This window comes from Mirounga angustirostris, unplaced genomic scaffold (assembly GCF_029215605.1).
Source record: "Mirounga angustirostris isolate CCGP_5_RB_7025 unplaced genomic scaffold, mMirAng1.0.hap1 SCAF_12, whole genome shotgun sequence".
In the NCBI taxonomy this organism is placed as follows: Eukaryota; Metazoa; Chordata; class Mammalia; order Carnivora; family Phocidae; genus Mirounga; species Mirounga angustirostris.
In genome coordinates this window covers 32,569,767-32,590,502 of record NW_026991720.1, presented here as the reverse complement: position 1 = coordinate 32,590,502, position 20,736 = coordinate 32,569,767, and the positions used below count along the sequence as shown (strand labels likewise).

Here is a 20,736-nt window from a genome sequence, read left to right as displayed (position 1 = left end):
TGAAAAAACTTTTACTAATGCATGCTAACTTTGTCAATTTGTCCTTCCTTCTTAGGAGTAATAATAGTATTAAAATCTTTAATAACTGCCAAAAATATACAGTTGACCCTTGAACAACATGAGATTGAACCTCCTGGGTCCACTTACACATGGATTTTTTCCAATAAATACCGTATAGCCTTGAAAATGTATTTTCTTTTCCTTACGGTTTTCTTAACATTTTCTTTTCTCTATTTTAGTGTAAGAATACAGTATTTAATGCAAATAACATGCAAAATACATGTTAGTTGACTTTATGTTATTGGTAAGGCTTCGGATGATAGTAGACTATTAGTAAAGTTTTGGGGGGGAGTCAAAAGTTATGTGCTGATTTTGACTGTGGAGGTTTGGTGCCTCTAATACCCACACATTCAAGGATCAACTGTAGTTATTTTCCGTTTGTTCTAAGGTTGAAGTATTCCTTGTTGGTTCATCAAGAACTCTAATGTGTGGTTCTGACAAAATATGTAAGATCTCTTTCTGACTGACAGTTTAGTAATAGTTTTGATTCGATTCCTCAGTGGTTATGAATCCATGAAGACCATTCACAACAATAGTTTCGGGAGGCAGAAACTTTTTAAAAAGCTGCTTTTTTCTCTTTTATGTGGCTATTTTCTTTCAGGATATAGCGCTTGACATCTAGCATTCTGAGCCTTTATGATGCCGAACCATTTTAATGGGACTTTGTTATGGTTCTAAGAATTTTTGTCATCGGAAACAAATGATTTCACCAGAGAGAAAAATAGGGAACACTCTGTTTTATTGACATACTTACGCATTCCTTATTCTTCTCCTTCTCTCTTTTTTTTCAGTGAGCATGTTTTTGAACACATTAACACCGAAGTTCTACGTGGCCCTGACAGGCACTTCCTCACTAATATCAGGGCTCATTTTGGTAAGTGGTAGAATCCTTCCTATTTAAAAGTATGCTGATTACTAATATGTTAGTATATGTACAGGAAATAATTCTGGAAGAATATATACCGGCAGCTTATGGTGATTTATCTTGCATGTGTGTATATGTTGGATAGCTGGACTTACAGAGCCTTCCACTGCCCAGGTTATATATTTCTAAAATATTTGAAAAAAATTTAAATAGTCATATATTACTTTTGTTGAAGGGGAAAAACAAAATATAAATAAAATGGAAAATAAAGACAATTCTATGTCAAATTTTAGTGTCTTGAGATACTATAAAATACATGTGACTCAGTTCAACTAAAAATGTTTTTCTTCATTCTTTTCAAAATGGATTATTGGCCATAATCAAGATAAGTAGAAATATAGCCCCGTTTCTTTATTTTTTAATTAATTAATTAGATTCTATTTAAGTTCAAGTTAGTTAACATATAGTATATTATTAGTTTCAGGGGCAGAATTTAGTGATTCAGCAGTTGCATATAATACCCAGTGCTCATTAAATCAAGTGCCCTCCTTAATGCCCATCACCCAATTACCTCATCCCCCCCACCTCCCATCTAGCAACCCTCAGTTGGTTTTCTATAGTTCAGAGTCTCTTATGGTTTGCCTGTCTCTGTTTTTGTCTTATTTTATTTTTCCTTCCCTTCCCCTATGTTCATCAGTTTTGTTCCTTAAATTCCACATGAGTGAAATCATGGGGTATTTGTCTTTCTCTGACTGACTTACTTTGCTTAGCATAATACACTCTAGTTCCACCCCACATCATTGAAAATGGGGAGATTTCATTCTTTTTGTTGGTTGAGTACTATTCCATTGTACATATGAACCACATCTTCCTTATCCATTCGTCCGTTGATGGACATCTGGGCTCTTTCCATAGTTTGGCTATTATTGATAACGCTGCTATAAACATTGGGATGCATGTGCCCCTTCGAATCTGTATTTCTGTATCTTTGGGTAAGTACCTAGTAGTGCATTTGCTGGGTCATAGGGTAGTTCTATTTTTAACTTTTTGAGGAACTTCCATACTGTTTTCCAGAGTGGCTGTACCAGTTGGCATTCCCACCAACAGTGTAAGAGGGTTCCCCTTTTTTCACATCCTTGCCAACATTTGTTGTTTACTGAGTTGTTAATTTTAGCCATTCTGACTGGTTTTAGGTGGTATCTCATTGTGATTAGCCCAGTTTCTTTAAATGTATGAGGTGGAGATGGCAGTTCTAAGCTTTTCTTCCCTTTATCTTCTTTTCTTTTAAAATTTACATTTCCCTGTTTCTTTTCTTTAATTTCTTTTTTTTTTTTTTAAGATTTTATTTATTTATTTGACAGAGAGAGAGAGCACAAGCAGGGGGAGTGGCAGAGGGAGAGAGAGAAGCAGGCTCCTGACTGAGCTGGGAGCCCGATGTGGGGCTCGATCCCAGAACCCTCATATCATGACCTGAGCTGAAGGCAGAAGCTTAACCAAGTGAGCCACCCAGGCGCTCCCATTTCCCTATTTCTTTGTTTAAAAAATTCCAAGTAGGCAAAAGCAATGATAATCATCTCTATGGCTCCATTAGTTTATGCTCTAAATAATTACAAGTGTGTTAAATTATAATACCCGAAGTAGGTTTTTTTTTTTTTTTTTTTTAATTTAAGTGACCTTACATAGGGCCATCTAATTTACTGTAATCATGCTAATATAATTAAATGGCCTTTAAGGAGAAAGAAGTTTTAGAATGTTTTGTTTTTGTTTTTTTTTGTCTACACATAATGCTGTGATTACTAATTACTAATTTTTATAGAGATAAGAATAAGAAAGATATTACAGAGTTGATGTTAAGAGAAGAGCACTAGAAAAACACAAGTTTTAGGGGAGAAGGGCACAAAAACATGGAACAAATACATATACGAACCTAGAGCAATGGAGGGTAGAACAATGTATACAGGGCAGAAACCTGCAAACAGCTTAAAGGAATGGTGGTGGCTTGGGGAGCAATTTTTTTTGTGTGTGGTCAAAGCATATTCAGGTTAATCTTGCTCTGTGTATCACATGGGTTGCTGGACTCAAGGGAGGAGATGTTTGAAGTTGATATTACTGGGCCAGGAATGTGAAGAACATCAGCAAGAACCACTCCAAGATGGTTATATAAATGGAAATCTGCATAGAAAGCCCAGTACTGAGCAGAGACCAAGCCAAGGTGAAAGGAAGTGTATTAAAACTTCTCCTTGGGGCGCCTGGGTGGCTCAGTCGTTAAGTGTCTGCCTTCGGTTCAGGTCATGATCCCAGGGCCCCGGGATTGAGCCCTGCATGCAGGGAGCCCGCTTCTCCCTCCCCAACTCCCCCTGCTTGTGTTCCTTCTCTCGCTGTCTCTCTGTCAAATAAATAAATAAAATCTTAAAAAATAAATAAATAAAACTTCTCCTTGACATGGGTTGAAATAAGGTATGTATAGTAGTTTGTACCCTATTGCCTCTTAAATGCAGATCTGCACACCCATCAGTGTCTCTAAGTCTTCTCTGTTCTGTGGGGACATGCGAAAAATAGGGATACTGGAAAGAGTTGTTCACAAAGCTATAAGGTGATTTGCTTTAGCTCATGTTAGTTTGTGGCAAAGCCAGGCCTAGAACCTATGTCCTCAGGTTCCCACCTGATATTCTTGATGGACTGAAGAAACTTCAAACTTAGAAAATGTTTTCAAATGCTTGATAAATGATTAATAAATATGTGCTGAACATGGCAACCTTTTAGCATGTATATTTTTGGGGGGAGAGGAGAAGGTATTCCAAGTCCCCATCTAATAATTATTTACATTTAAAATAATATTTTAATATTTTCTTTCTAAAATATCTTTGAAATATTTTTTGATTAGACAAACCAAAAAAAGTGAACTTTTAGGTACAATATGAATAGCAATTTCATGCTAAAATCAATAATTCACTCTGATGCAGAAAGTAGCTTTTTGTTTGTGTGTTCTTCTCTCAGGGATGTTTACTTCAGAACGTTTACCCACTTCGATGGTGCTTACTGTGTGCCAGGCACTGATCTAAGCACTTTACATGCGAATTGATTTACTCCTCACAACAGTAGGAGGAGGTAATTGCCAGCCTTGTTTCCATTTTACTAATGCATAGGCTGAATAGGTAGCACAGGCAAGGAAGTAACCTGCTTGAGATCATCTTGCTGGCAAATAGTGAAAAGCAGGATTTCAGCCCAGGCAGGCTGTCACTCATTTCACCACCTTCTGGTTCAGTTCTCAGCTGTTTTCCTAGCTTGCTGAACAAATGGCAGGCTGGATTTTATCTTGGTGTGTGGGGGTTGATTTCCAGAGTGTGGGTGATTTCCTTTTTCTTGGTAAGCTAGGTCCAGCAGTCATTTTACCTGCTAAGTCAGGGAGGCGAAGTCCCATCCTCTTACTTTTCGTGTTCTCCAAATGAAGGGATTTTGGTAGAGTGGGACCCCCTGTGCCGGACCCCCTCTCCCTGTGTGCGGAGGGCAGCTGCTGAAACCTGACGGGCACTGCAGCGCATCTCAGGCGGTAGCTGTCCTGCAGCCTTCTCAGGAGGCACAGGATGTGCCTGCTGTGGAACTTGGAGCACTGGAAAACCTCTGATGTTTGAAGATTCTGAAAGACCTTTCTCAAAAATGCTTGGTCTGTACTGAGGGTGAAATCACTAGATGCGGGAATAGTTCTTGATAGCTTTAGGCTCCTGCTTTAGAGATTATGGGCATTGGTGTTGTCCTGCCTTTGGGGACTTAGCTTTGCTAGCCCTTGAAATGTACCCAGGGTTGAGGTTTCTATTTAGCCACTGTTCTTTTTGGCCCAGAGCATTCATGGAGAGGCAGCATTGAGGTAAAGGATCAGGTGCTTAGCGGTTTGTTTCCTGGCACAGAGAGACAATTACCTAACTACTCTCCCCTGAGCAATGGAAGGGGAGACAGACAGTGAATGCTGAAAGTACAGGGATGCCCCAGGGGACATGGTTGTTTGGGGACCTCAGGATTCTTATGCTGGAGACTGAAATTGTCATGCAGTGTGATGTCTTAGGGGAAGAGGGGTAAATAAAAACAAAAACACCCTGAAAAAGTCATCTAAGTGAACAAATATACATAAAAATAAAATGTGTTTGGGGGCGCCTGGGTGGCTCAGTCGGTTAAGCATCTGCCTTTGGCTCAGGTCATGATCCCAGGGTCCTGGGATCAAGCCCCGCATCGGGCTCCTTGCTCAGCGGGAAGCCTGCTTCTCCCTCTCCTTCTACTGCTCCCCCTGCTTGTGCTCTCTCGCTCTCTCTGTCAAATAAATAAAATCTTTAAAAAAATAAAATAGAATAGAATAAAATGTGTTTGGCAATGCTACTGTCTTTTATACCAGTGTGTTTAAAAATAAATGAGGACTAATCCCAATCAGTGTGTATTTTACTAGATACTACTGCTAGTTCTTAATTTTGCAGGTTGAAACCAGCAAAGAGTTTGGACTTACCACCTACCTTTCACTCTTCCCTTTTGGTCCTGTGCCCACATACCCATCTGGCCAGCTCTCTCCCTTGCTTAACTCCAAGTGGCCCCTCTGCCCTCTTGGCACAAGCCTCCCGATCTCAGTCCAATTCCAGCCCCAGGAACTGCACCTGTCATCACAGTCCAAACCCACCAATTTAGTCTTTTAGTTGCTCTAGCAAGGACATGCCCAGTCTGCTTGAAGTAGCCTCTCAGAATAATGTTAATTTCAATTGAGAAAATTTCTGGGTTTTCTTTTTGTTTTTGAGAGTGGTAAGGTGGTTATGTGGAGAAAATGCTCCCCTTAATTTTTTTTTTTAAAGATTTTATTTATTTATTTGACAGAGAGAGACACAGCGAGAGAGGGAACACAAGCAGGGGGAGTGGGAGAGGGAGAAGCAGGCTCCCCGCAGAGCAGGGAGCCCGATGCGGGACTCGATTCCAGGACGCTGGGACCACGACCTGAGCTGAAGGCAGTCGCTTAACCAACTGAGCCACCCAGGCGCCCTCCCCTTAATTTTTTCAAAATGTTGGTAGAATGGAGAAAATGCTGTATGTTATATTGACATTTATACATAGATCCCCAATAACATGGATGTAGATATGCTCCTACACCTACATTTTACACACATATTAAGTAGATATAAAAAGAGGCATCTGAGGCATAATTTTAAAAAGTGAGAGTCAAGAACTATAAAAGGAGGAAATTAGAATAGTAAATAAAAGACTTAGTTCATAGATTACATGTAAAAAATTATGTTTTTGGGAAAGTGTAGAAGAGATGATAATTAGGAATAAGTTGTACCAAAAGGCCCATTTATTGAGTTCCTACTCTATGTCAGATATTAAGCATTTTGTATATATTACTTCATTTAATTCTCTTTAAAGTGGTAGATGTAGCAGTGGCTTTATGCTGCTGAGTATAAACAGACACAAGTGTTAAATAATGTGACCAAAGTTCTATAGTAGACAAATGGTAAGATTTGAATCTGGATCTCTTTGACCATGTCCTCCATCCCTTCCTGTTCAAAAGTGAGGGAGTGGGACTAGAAGATTGTTACGGATCCTTTCAACTTTTCCTTATCCATCTAGAGAACTTGACTTGCACTTGAGATAGCACTTTAATTGACAGACATGTGGATCACCCTAATGCTGGTGATTTTGGAGGTAAGAGTAAAAAAAGACTGAGGGAAACTTGATTGGAAGGGATCTTGGGGTGTGGGAAGCTGCATATAAATGTCAGGCTGTGTTGATTTATGAGGCAAGTTATCTCTTGTCTCTAGAATAAAGAAGGAGAGATGCTGTGGGGATCACATGGTAGGGGAGCCTGCAGATAATTGGAGGAAACCGAGGCTCCTTCACCTTTATCAGATTACAGTTTCTTGGGGTCACTATGAATAATGATTTTCCACAGGAGACCAAAAGTGCCAGGTGAGAGAGTAGACATACGCCTGTTGGGGTCTGACTGTAGACAGGAGTATTTGAGTGGATCAGATTAATGATCAGATAGGCAGAAGTGAAGAAGATGAAGAAGAGAATGGCAGATAAAGGGACAAAACTACCCTTTTGTTTATCGGTTTGGATTTGAGCACAATTTGAGAGGCTTGAAAATCATGTATTTACAGGGCTGGGGAAAGGAACCTTCAGAAGCCATCCAGTTTAAACCAATAAAGACTTAAAAACTAGGCGTCCAGAAAGCTTATGACTTAAGTCAGGTTACTTTAGTAGGTAAGGGTGGAATGAGGACTGGAATTTACATTTCCACTGCTTTGCCATAGTATCATTCTGCATCTCATAAAAGCGTTAAGAAGGTGGGTAGAGTAGTACCTAACAGTTAATGTTTTCATTTTAATAGATCCACAGAAATGGGTCAGGTAGATAAGAAAGGGGGTAGAGGGAACATTTTTTCTTTATCCAATTGGCTGTGGATACTTACCATAATTTATGTTTTATTTGTGTCATCATTTATAGCCTTTGTTCTCTGTATAATGGAAGCTTCACAAAGACTGGGACCATATCTGTGTTTTTGTATACAATAATATAATGCCTGGGTAGACTCTTACAAAATATTTGTTGAAAGCACAGAGATCCAGTGAGTGAATGAATTAACTGATTGTGTCAGAATTATCTGGGGAGCTTGTTTAAAGTGATGGATCCGACCACCACTCCAGACCAACTGAATCAGAATCTCTAAGAAAGGGGCCACGAGGATAGCTGCCACCACAGCATGAGCTGACAGGGCCTGAGGCACATGGTGCGGGATGGCTTCTCCCCATGTCAGTACTCTTCATGATTTTCCCCCAGGAGAGTGACGCTCCTTTCCAGGCCATACACATTAATGCTACAGTGGAAAATTTCATCCTATGAATATACAGACATGGAGGTGGGGCTGGATCATTGACTGTTGACCTTGAAGAGAACCTCACTTTGCTGTCTTCTCTCTTTTCTTAAAGCCTTGGTGATATGTGGCCAAGAAAGGGGGTTGAAGGGCATGAACACCAGTTCTTCACACAGCCCCCTCAGTTGTTAAGGGGAACAGTGACTAGGGACTGGCTGAGACCAAGGAAGTGGGAAGCTAAGACCCCTTCCATAACACGTCAGTATTCCTAAACAAAACATAACAGGAACCCAAAAGGGAAAAACAGTCATCATGTGGAGCTGGGTGGGGTGTGTGTGTGGGGGGAGCTCTGAAAGAGTCAGTGGGTACAGAGACAAGGATGTTTTTGAGAATTCTAACAAGAAGCTAAAAAGATTATGGATATTATAAAGTCCACGCCCACTGCCTTGATTTATCTCATTTAAGCCCAGAAGATCCCCTTTTGCCAAAAAACTGTTCACCACCAGATATCTTTCTGAAGACTTAGAGCAGGTGTCAATTTTGCAGTCTTTCCATTTGGGAGCAGACTGCGGGAAAGTTTCCTATTTCCTCTTTAATCTCCAGCATCACTGTGTCTATTCTCCTGTGATATCATTACCTACTCTAATCCTTAGGAAGCACTTAGCCAATTTCAGTCTGAGACATCATTGTATTTCCTGTGGATTTCATGGAATCGGTGTGGAATTACTAAGGTGCTGTTGTATGGGAATCTTGAAGCATTTTTAAGTGTGGTATAGGGTATAGGGAAGGCCCTGATTCACAAGGAGAAGTGTTTTTTTATGTAGAACATGCAGTTCAAGAAGAAGAGGGCTTATTGGCTAGGAAGAATCTAGGCGTCTTCAGGGAAGACTCAGCTTTTAGGTTTGCAGGGTAGATGGAAGGGTCTTGTTTGTTTATCCCTTTGCCAGATTTTTGTTCCTTCCCTGTGGGAGAGTTGTATTTTAGGCCACCTCCAAACCTGGATCTCCACCCCTAGTCCCAGTGCTTTTTGGTCATTCTCTCTGTTTCTGCCAAATCGTATGGAGGAGGTCACAAGGCATTGCTAACGGGGTCCTTGACAAATGGGTCTTTATTTTAAATATAATCTGGGTCTCAAGTATAGTTTTTGGTCCTTCTGTCCTGCGAGGTATAGATCCAAACTACCGCTTTAACTCTCACATTCCCAATTCCATCCCCACTCTCCTTATTCTCGGAAGGCAAGCCTTACCCACATCTCCACTGAGATCAGTGTCACCCACTTTATCCCTTTGTTGCCTTCTTATTGGTGAAACAGCTCATATCACACCCTATTTTCCAAAATAGAATGTTCCCTTCTATTCATTCATCCTTCCTTTTCTTCCTGTCACAGGGCAAGAAATGGTAGGTTACCTTTTGAAGGTGGGGTGGGTGTGCTTTCTGGGCTCTTGGCATCATGCCTCTTGGTCATTTGTACTTTTTGTATCTTTAATGTCTCTCTTTTTGCCAGATTCTTTACCCTTCCACAAGAACTTTCATTGGTCCTGCTGTTGATTTAGACTATCTTCCATTAAAGCACTGGGCCAGCCCTTGTCATCCATCCATTTAATTCGCCAACCATCCATCCATCCAGTCTTGTAATCATTCATCTGTGTATCCATCCAACATTAACTGAGTGGTTACTGTGACATTATTTTGCATATCAGATAATTGAGCCCCAGAGAATCAGGAGAACCAAAGTCACAAAACTTGGCTATCATGAAGTGTATTTGGGTTTTGAATTCAGCTAGATGGGAGGGCCACTGTTGATTTCCTAAATGCCAAGTCGAATGGATGCTTTTTAGTTCTCATCTTACTTGATCTGTATAATCTTTGGGGTGAAGCATGACTTGGAAAAAAAGCACTAGAGGGATTATGCATTTAAGACTATGAAATAGGGTGCCTGGGTGGCTCAGTTGGTTAGGCGGCTGCCTTCGGCTCAGGTCATGATCCTGGAGTCCCTGGATCGAGTCCCGCATCGGGCTCCCTGCTCGGCGGGGAGTCTGCTTCTCCCTCTGACCCTCCCCCCTCTCATGTGCTCTCTCTCTCCTCTCATCCTCTCTCTCAAATAAATAAAAAAAAAAAAAATCTTTAAAAAAAAAATAAGACTATGAAATAGTAAATTTATATTTTAATTCTATGGTTGTCAGATTCAAACCTGTTTTATTCCACTGAGGCAAGCCCACTAAGCTACTAGCATGTGCAAGGACTAATTTTAAAATCTAAATTTGTTGATGAGAGCTTTGCTGTTTATATTGTCGGTTATGCACCAGGGAGAAGAATTCAAAGTGACACCAAATATGTGTGTGTTAAATAACACCATCTGCCCACTTGGATCTGTGCAGATATTTAAAAATACTGTGAGGTGCTGGCCCAAAGCCTGCTATGTTTCGGGATAAGGGGCAAATTATTTTGCTAACCCCAAATTAGAAGACTTAGTTTGAGGTTTAAGAAGGCTTCAAGTCCTTTCCTACTTTCTTTTGCTAGTTGCTCCTTAAACACGTATTAGAGTCCCCAGTACCCTATGGGGACATTCGTATAGTACAACGAAGGACCATGATAGATAAGAAGCCATCTACTGCTGTGAAAAAGACAGGCCTGAGAAGACCCTTCCCCACCCCCCAAATAGCTGCATGAATAACCCAGTCTTTACTGAGATCTGTTAATCCTGCGTTAGAAATACTGGGTGGAAGGTCTGTCTCGTATTATAATGCAAATACCTCATTAATATGAATCATTTAGAATGAATTATCCAGTCCCACTTGATAGACTACTTCTGGATTGGTTTTGATAGCTGAGAAAGCAAAGGGACTGCAGAGTCATCGGAAGGCACTAGGAAATAAAGATTTGAAAAGGGAAATGATAGGCTACATCTGTCTGTGTTTGAATGCGCAACAGAGTTACAAAAAGATGTCTTGTTGTAGAGACCTGGTGAGATTAGTGGCACAGAACTGGGGCTTTAGGCTGAGCGGCTACTTAATTTGCTGTGTGATTTTGGTCATTCCTCGTTCTTTCTTTTTTTTTTTTTTTTTAAGATTTTATTTATTTGACAGAGAGAGACACAGCGAGAGAGGGAACACAAGCAGGGGGAGTGGGAGAGGGAGAAGCAGGCTTCCCGCTGAACAGGGAGCCCGATGCGGAGCTTGATCCCAGGACGCTGGGATCATGACCTGAGCTGAAGGCAGACGCTTAACTGAGCCACCCAGGTGCCCCCATTCCTCATTGTTTAAATGGAGATCGTGCATGGTCCTTTAAGGTCCCTTTTAGTACTGACATTCTGTGATTCTTCTGCAGAAACTGAGAAATCTGGAGTTCCAAGGTGTGTGTGTGTGTGTGTGTGTGTGTGTGTGTGTGTGTGTGTGGTGATGGGTATAGGCTACGTCGGGAGCAACCTGTGAGAGGCGCTGTGGTCTGTGGCATGGACTGGTGGTATCGGGGCCACATGTGCATTATATAACCCTGGAGCACAGCTCTTGACTGGTGTGGAGCACTTCCTGTATGTGACTGTGAGTGAATGAACGAAGGCCTGGCAGGTGCCCAGCAGCATAATATAAAAAGCAGAGCAAAGGCTTAGGGCAACAAAAGCTCTCCGCCACAGTGATTGAGAGCCATTGCCAGTTCTGTGCCCAGTGTTCTTGGGTGTCTTGGAGACTCCTTCTCTTCTAATAAAGGCGAAGCCACGAATCTCTTAAGGGCTTTGTTGGGTGGGCAGAACTGAATGGTGAGCAGTACCCTTTTTCACAATGATTTCTCGGCTTTCAGCCAACAACTTAGTAACAGACAAGAAGATGCTGTACTAGCCTGAATCATAGACTAGTGAGAGTGGAGTGCATCAGTATGTCAGGTGTCCTGTGCAGGAGAGGTATGTATATCATCAATGTAAAAAATGGTAGCTCTGCGGTTACTTTTGAGAATGAAACATGTAATGGGCATTGAACTGGGGATTTTACATGGGGATTGAAACTAGGTGTTTTACATGGCTGTGAAAATGGAGGACCCTTGAGGATAAACAATGAATATGATTTCCACTTTAGAATTGAAGAAACTGATGTTCAAATAGGTGAAATAACTTGCCTAAGGTTACAGACTCCTTGGATTCATGGTTTGTAAATTTACCATTCTTGAGCTTTGTTCCTTCAAGCAAGATCTCTTATTCCTAGCATTCCAAATGTTATAAACTAGTTCTGTCCCTTTTTAGCTTTCATATCATATTCTCTTCCCTGTCTGCCCAGTGAAGTTACTTGAATGTCTTAACACATGAAAATTCATATAGTCAGAGGGGTAACTTTTTGGAATTAAGTTAAAGTTGTCATAGAATTGGAAACATTTGGTTTAATTGATGTCTCCTTCTGGTCATTCATAGATGTTCTTTTTGTCTTAAAAAAGGTTTTTTTTGTTTGTTTGCTTTTTTTTTTTTTTTTGTAGAACAGAAGAGAAAGAACATTGATTTTTATTTATTTATTTATTTTTAAAGATTTTATTTATTTATTTGAGAGAGAGAGAATGAGAGACAGAGAGCATGAGAGGGAGGAGGGTCAGAGGGAGAAGCAGACTCCCCGCCGAGCAGGGAGCCCGATGCGGGACTCGATCCCGGGACTCCAGGATCATGACCTGAGCCGAAGGCAGTCGCTTAACCAACTGAGCCACCCAGGCGCCCCAAGAACATTGATTTTTAAATAATAGCCCAAAGTCCATTCCAGAGTAGGTAATAAAATCTTGTTTTTTGTAAGCATAAAGATAATTAATTCTATGTTAGTTCCACATTCTGTATTATATTATAAAAATATGGTATAGTTAATCCTATGAGACTCTGGGATATAGTTGATTTTTAAATTTCTTCTGTGTGATGATTTGTGGCTGCTTAAGGAACAAATCCCAAATCAGGCAGAAAGGAGAAGAAAGAATGTGGGGGAGAGCAGCTTTGAACAGTGGTGGGAAAGTGTTTGCTGGAGGGACCAAGGTGCCAGGGAAGCAGGCTTGGGGGAGGTCGCTTGCTTTCCCAGTGCTTAGAAGTCATGATTGCAGCCTAGTTATATGAGTTTTATTGCTTCTTTCCTTTTATTAATGAAAATTATCTCTTTTCTCCTTGGCAATGCATAGTATATAATAATTGGTAAGCTGGTGAACTAGGAAACCTTAATGGTGTTCAACAGATGCTTATGTTTGTTTATAAAGCACTTCTTAGTAGGTGGGACATTGCTAAGTCTCTCAGTAGTGGAGTACCATCCATACAAGAAGTGGGATGCCTTTCATTCTTTCTGTAAAACCAGCATTTCTCTAAGGAAATGCTTGTTTTAAAAATAAAAATAAAATTTTGCTATCTTAAAAATTTTATGCAGTATGGCTTTATCAGAATGTAAGGTGCCAAGAATTGGAATATTTCATAAGCCATACTTCTAAAACTTGCTTATTTGTATACATTTCTGGAGTTGTCTTTCAGCCATGGTGATTTTGTTAGAATATTATGTAAATTTGGAGGAAAATAATATTGAGCAGCTCTTAACAGTGTTCTTTTATCCATGATTATAGTTATGGATTTTCTTTGAAAGCTAGTATTAAGTGGAGGGAACTACATTGAGAATTTAAAGTGTAATTGGTATTTTAATTTTATTAAACTCTTTAATTTTTAGAATAAAGCAAAATTTTTGGAGTAAAAATTAAGTATTTAAGGTAGATGTAATTAGTAAATGCAGCATATTTCATGGGCATGTGTACAAAATCATGAACAGTAACAAGGACCATAATCACTCTTTCAATTTTTCTATTCTAGATATTTGAATGGTGGTATTTTCGCAAGTATGGAACATCATTCATTGAACAAGTCTCAGTAAGCCACTTGCGCCCCCTCCTGGGAGGGGTTGACAACAACTCCTCCAACAATTCTAACTCCAGCAATGGGGACTCAGATTCCAACAGGCAGAGTGTCTCAGGTATGGAAAGTCCTTCAGCTTGAACATGATTTACTTATTTTTACTAAGTTATTATGACTATAAGGCAGTAATAATGTTATTTAAATATTAGTCTCTGGAGAAAAATGCAGTTTATTTTCCTAAGGTGTTGACAGCTTCTACCAGGGAAAAAGAATATAAGCATCACAAGGAAAGGAAATATTTATTTTGTTTAATTTTACTTTTTCTCTAATTTGGTTTAGCTAAGGATCATTTATATAGGTCAGTATTCCCAGCCTGAGTCTCTGGGCTCCTTGTCCCTAGTTTCTCGAACTTTATTGAATGTGTCCATTCTCTTCCATGCTAACTGCAGAACCTTCTGTCTAACTAGATGTGATCACATCACTCCTTTGCTTACAAGGCTGCCTTGGTTTCCATTCCACTGAAGATAAAGCCCAGATTCCTTAGCATAGCATAAGCTGCTTTCACCTTTCTTGCCAGCTTTGGCTTCAGTCACAATCCTGTCCCTCTACTTTTCATTTCTCGAACATGCCTTGTTTTCTCAAGGCCCCTTTCCTAGAAATCTGTTTCCCTCTCTCGTGCATTTGCCCATCTTTCGTAACCCAGCTCCAGTGTTACTTCCTGGGAAGCCTTCTCCGATAGGTTGTACCATATCTCTCCACCTTTGTTGACTTCTAACATTTTTATCTTTAGCAACATTTATCAAATCGCACTGTAATGTTTAAGCTGACTGCTTTATTGCAGTATTTCTAGCATTTTGCACAGTGTCTGCTCCATCATTGAAACTCAGTGAATGAACAAATGAGTGCATGCAAGGCCTGTAATTTCTCCATTCATAAAAGAAGAGGGAAGAATATGGTCTCTTAACTTGGTCTCTTTATCAGCTCAGTAAACATTTCCTAAGTCCTTAATATGAGCCTGGCCTTATACAGGTTCTTATGAATATTATGGTTGGGAAAAAAAGCCAAAGTCCTTGTCCTCATGGAACTCTCATGTCTACTGAAGGAGACACAGTGGTGAGTGCTGTGATTACATGAGGGAACATACAGTGCTATGGAGAACAAAGGAGGGGTTCCTGACCCAAGCTGGGGAAGAAGTTTGCTTCTTGAAGGGGAGGGCACTAGTTCTGATACTTGAAGGATGAAGAGGAAGAAATTAAAGAGCTAGATTAGATCTTTTTTTTTTCTTTCTCCTAGAATAACTCAGTCTATATTTCATAACTGTCTCACCAGGTGATAAGCATCAAGGAGCATTGCACATATATTTTATTCCTGTTGTTGATCTGGTCCCTTTCAATAGGCCCTTTGCCAGCCATCTGTGAGTGGCAGGGGGCACCACCAGGTACACATTTTTTTTTCCATCCTAAAGAGTACCAGAGATGGCACCACTCAGGTAACAGAATTGTCTGGGACTTTGAAAACTTACCCATTTTGTGAAAAACAGAGAGTTGAGCAAAGTGAAACATTAACCACTATTCTAACAAGTGTGGCACATTATTCTAATGTGGGGTCTTGATCATTCAGTCATCATCATATAAGACATTGTGGATAACTGCCCTCACTTTGCATCTGCTGTGAAGACCTCTTACCCAATTAGAGTTACTATAGTCTTTGAATGGTGTAAAACATTATAGGAATAACAGATTAGAAATGGAAAGCAGCCTTATTTGAGGCCATTCTTCATTGTGAGTACATTTTTATTTGCATTAAAATTCTCTCTCTACCCAATTTAAATTTCTTGACATCATTCCTTAATGCAATGAAGAATTCTTACTGTCACTATTATTTTGCTATCTCTCTTTATGGCTACCTTGAAGTAAGCCTTATGCATTATATAAATCTTGGTGTTATTCTTAGTGCTTTTATGGCAGTTTTAAAAGGGAGGACCTAAGCCCTTTATAAAAATATATTCAAAAATAATAATCATGGAAATTCCCAGTTGTATTTGTACTAAGTTTTTACCTGGCTAGGAATGAGTTTTTGAATATCATTATTAATTCAATTCCACTAGTATTTGCTGAATGTCTACTACTATGCATGCAATATTTCTATTCATTTCCTGTGTAATAGATACAGCATTTATGATCTGATCTCATAACAATGTTCAAATAGTTACATTTAGCAAAGGGGAAATTACCTTATCTAAGTATATTTAGGGCTCAGTCTGCCCCCTTCTCCTTGACAGTTGGGTTTCTAAAATTGGTCTAACTCAGCTCAACAAACATGTATGCCAGTATGAAAGTACCAGATGCAGTGGGACTAATACTATTTTCCACTTCTCTTTTCCTGTGGTGATTTTTATTTTTGAATAAGAAAAATACTATTAAAGTACATTGTCTTTTATCTCTACTCAATCACTTTCTATTAAATAGTCTGGTTTCAACTAAGTAAAGGAAAAAGAAAGTCTAAAGCTGAGGGTAATTAATAATACATTTCTTAAAATAGAGGAATTTGTTTAACAATTCCTATTCTCTTAATAATATTAAAATGGCTGTTGCCTTAATAACAAAAGGATGAATCTTTTGATTTTCTTGGAGAATGACAGACAGCTCTTTGGTGAATCTTACATGAAATACAACATGGCTAACAAAGTCCCACAGATATTGGCAAAGGCAGTTTAATTGCTTATTTGAGAAAAATCATTGAAAAAGCTTCAAAAACCCCTGAAAATACCAGTTATAAACATTGATCTATATGAAAACTCATAGTGTAGCTCTTTTCTTAAGGAATCATTTCTTTTGGTTAAGAGCTGAAAGACCTGGCCTACTTAAGAATGATTTGGGGTAGGGGAATGGGGAGTGGGAGGATTGTGATTGTTATGGGTGGGCTGTTCATACCTTCTTTAACTTTTGTTTCTGTACAAATTGGCCTGAGTGCAGACTCTTTTAAAATCTGTAGTAATGTTTATCTGTGGATCAGAGAAGAAATGTAGCTAACTATAAAGCTTCTTAAGCTAGCCAAATTTTAGGTTGTTTGGCTTAGGTTAACATTTATGAACATTTCATCTTTATGCTTTCTTGGGGAGCTAACCCACCATTTTTCGTCATAAACCCTGCTGATGTATTTGCTATGTCGCCATGTTCTCACTGCCATTTCTTAATTCAACTCAACTTATGAGCTGATGATGTATAGGGATTTAAAATGTGGCCAACTTTTCCCTGTCTGAAGGGAGGAAATTCTCAGGGACCAGTAATATTTTGAATTTGGGTTCATGGGAACATCTGTTTGATAATTTGTCCTGTTCTTGAGTAAGGTGTCATAAAGACAAAGGTTGGCAGCATTCATCTTCAAGATATTTGGAAAAGTGCAGGGTGCTTCAGCACATGAGAAGTATCCTTGTCAAAGTCAAGTTTAAATTCTCTTGGATACCTTAGTATCCTCTTGCATAGAACTGGATCTTTAGAAAAACTCTGGTTATAGTTGCTTCTCTTCCTGTCTCAAATCATTTCATTTTAGTCTCATTGAATCTTAATATATATCTTATATATGTACATAGTATGTATGAATATATATATGAGAAGCAGGTACTGTTATTATCTCTGTTATATGGTTGATGAAACTGAGGTATAGGCAAGTTAAGTCATCTGCCCAAGGTCAGTCCAAGGTCATATGGATGGTAACAGCCTAGGTGGTCTTGCTTTGGAGTCCAAAGTCTCAAGCCCCAACTAAAAAATTTAGTCTAGATCCTCTGTGAGGTCTATAAACTCAATACTAATGTAATTACTAAACTGGTGAAGTAAATAATTTCATTAAAAACCTGTACTACCATACATGACGTTATTTCAGAAGTGACACTAGCCAAACTTACTTAGAAACAGCTCAGTGGTAGGATTGCTGATGGTTGAGAGCTCAGGCTCTGGGGTCAGATAGATGTTGCCCTAATCTTGGCTCCATCACTTACAGTGTGTGACCTTGGGTGAGTCACTTAACCTTCCTTCGTATCTTAATTTGCATACATGGTAGTAACAACAGTATCTACTTCACAGAGTACTTTGAGGAATAAATGAGGTCATTCAGAAATAGCAAGTCAGAGGACAACCATCATCAGGCAGTGTCCTCCAGATGAACTGACATCTCTATGAATATGATGGGGACCAGCCCCATGGAGATATGGCTGTGGGTTCAATGAGGTTTACTCATCAGCTCAGTGACTCACTTTTATGCCCAGTCCTTTCAGTGCTTGCATTTCAAGGATATTCCTTGGCAAAACTGCAAATTGCTACATGTCCAGGACTTTTGGGGTTGCTCTTTAATCATCTCAATTAGGGGAACTCAGTTGTCCTTGCCACATCTATATGTGTTGAAGTGATTCTCTTAGCCAATGCTTATTACATCTTTTAAAATCTTTTGCTACTAAAATTTATGTTCTAGTATAGATTTGATCTCCAGTTGAATGGTGAAAATGCCTAAAACAGTTTTAGTCCCTGGTGAACCTTTATTTAATAAACTTATTTCACAATTTCCACATTATTTGGTTGAGTTGATTGACTTAGGTCAGAAATAATGGGAAATGTATGAGAGATACAATAAAGATTTAACCATCTTAGCAATACTTGAAGAGAGTAGTACACTGTCTTGAATAGAGCAGATCAATAAAAATGGTCTTGAAACTCATCATTTTTTATACCTATTCTCATTCTGTAGAATTTGAGAGAATAACATATTTGTTGAGTTGAAAGCTACCTACATATTACTTTGTGCCTTTACTACTACTTATTAAACTTCCAAAATAATTATTTCAAAGGTTATGAAAACAACTAAAGCCTAATTACTTAAGAGAATGGATATTGTTACTCTTTTTTTTTTTTTTTAAAGATTTTATTTATTTGACAGAGAGAGAGACACAGTGAGAGAGGGAACATAAGCAGGGGGAGTGGGAGAGGGAGAAGCAGGCTTCCCACGGAGCAGGGAGCCCGATGCGGGGCTCAATCCCAGGACCCTGGGATCATGACCTGAGCCGAAGGCAGACACTTAACGACTGAGCCACCCAGGTGCCCCGATATTGTTACTCTTTTTTTTTTTTTTTTAAAGATTTTTATTTATTTATTTGAGAGAGAGAGAATGAGAGAAAGCACATGAGAGGGGGGAGGGTCAGAGGGAGAAGCAGACTCCCCGCCGAGCAGGGAGCCCGACGCGGGACTCGATCCAGGGACTCCAGGATCATGACCTGAGCCGAAGGCAGTCGCCTAACCAACTGAGCCACCCAGGCGCCCCCGATATTGTTACTTTTAATGATTAAGAATAACTTGTATGAAATAGAGAATTGGGTATTCATTTCTGAGATATCAAAGCTAATAAATATATGGCAGAATCATGTGTCAGACATTGACTGGCTTGGGGTTAATCTTGATTGTCATAATACATCTGATGAAACTTTATCTAGGGCCCTTTTCTGTTGTACTTTGGAACCCAAATGTTTAAAAGTATTGTTTAAAAGTGCCTAACATTTCCCCAGAGGAGTTTTTGAAACTGTTTTTCTAGTGGAAAATTTAATTGATGAAGTCATAGGATTTTTGAGATATGATGTTGCAGGGTAATGGGTCTGTTGCATATAGCAGGTGGTTGTTGGTTAGTCTGGACACCAGCCCTTAATCTCATTTACTATGAACCATGGGGAAATTACATAGCTTTTCTATGCTTTACTCTTCTGTAGAAAGAGCCTACTATAGGCCCCTTACTAGTGTATGTAAGGAATATAGATGACTTGAGCTTTAAAACCTATTCTAGAAAGGCTCCACGAAAATCGGGCTGTTAGTTAGGACAAAGATTGCTATTGCTGCTATTTGTAATAATATTACCATCATTATTAGATTTTAGATTCTGGGAAGAGGTGGTAACTTTTTAGTAAAACAAATCTTCCTAGGCTGTGAATTAATAATGTATATATTTGAAGGCCCTGGAAGTGAAGATTTTATCTTTTTTTTTTTTTTTTTAATTTTTGGGACAAAAGGTTCTCAGAGTTAAATGAATTGGATGTAGAGAATAATATTTTCTTCCATGTAAATAAAAGCTCTGTGACTTCGGAGCCTCTTGGTTTTTCTGAGAATTAAGTTCTCATTTTCTTTGAGGACTGTGACAAAGGGAAAGTCTGTGGTTCTGTCAGTGCGTTATTCCTTCTATAGAGCTTCTTCAGCTGGATGCCCTTTCTATTTTTCTACCAAGGCTGTAAGCTCCTCTTTTTTTTTAATTTAATTTTTAAAATTTAATTTAATTTTATTACCCAGGGCCCAGCCTCGGGACTAATGCAAAATGCCATTCTATATATGTTTAAACCACACAGTCCTGTGAGCGGTGGGGTGGGGATTCTAGAGGTGTGACTGAGTACAAAAGGCATGATATAACTGTCACTGGGATGGCAAGTTTTAGTAGGGAATGGTGAGAGGGGAGGCTGAAGACAAGATTGGTGCTTGATTTTAGAAGTCCTTGGTGGCAGTAAGCATTATTATTATTTTTTTAATTTTCTTTGTCTCCCACATAAAAACTTACAATCATCCTGTTATCACAAAGGGGGAAATCTGTTCTGCAGACTTGGGGAACTAAACAAGTACTATTCCAATATTTAGTGCTTCTCTTCCTCTTGAACTACATTCTTGCATGCATGCTGAGGTCTGAATATGTCTGTCAGGATTTGTAGATAGAGACTCTTCTGTGGGCTGCTACAGAGGGAACCATAGACAGTATGTTTATTTTATTGGGGCATATTTTTAATTGGACTATTAATGTCAGCAAGCCCTTGATGGAGTCCCTGTCAACTCTTAGGTCTTCTAAAGGGTACCGAAATTGTTGATATTAATGGAGAATGCAAATTTCCTTTTGGAAGTAAAATTTTAATTCTGACTTAAAGAATTTATTTCTCAAAGACATGAATAAGGTAAGAAACTGGACCTCATGTGGAAAAATTTTTACCCTCTGGATATCTGAGTTGAACTTCTTGACTTAAATCTTCACATTCTAATACATTTGGCATTTACAACCTCTGTCCATATCACGAAACCATCAGGCAGTCTGATATTTATGGGTTATGTA

The 20,736-nt window shown here is 39.2% G+C and overlaps 1 protein-coding gene across 19 annotated transcripts in view; it reads left to right on the top strand.

Moving 5' to 3' along the window:
• The window catches only part of ST7 (suppression of tumorigenicity 7), a 237,249-nt gene that overhangs the window by 117,336 nt on the left and 99,177 nt on the right, over positions 1 to 20,736 (top strand). For all 19 annotated transcript variants that reach the window (XR_010406410.1, XR_010406411.1, XR_010406409.1 and 16 more), the window contains exons 2-3: positions 852 to 934; positions 13,573 to 13,732. Coding sequence is in view for 16 of the 19 variants with exons in the window: in XM_064575026.1 (XP_064431096.1) it covers positions 852 to 934; positions 13,573 to 13,732 (243 nt within the window). In the remaining 3 variants the exon portion in view is untranslated. The remainder of the gene's footprint in view (positions 1 to 851; positions 935 to 13,572; positions 13,733 to 20,736) is intronic.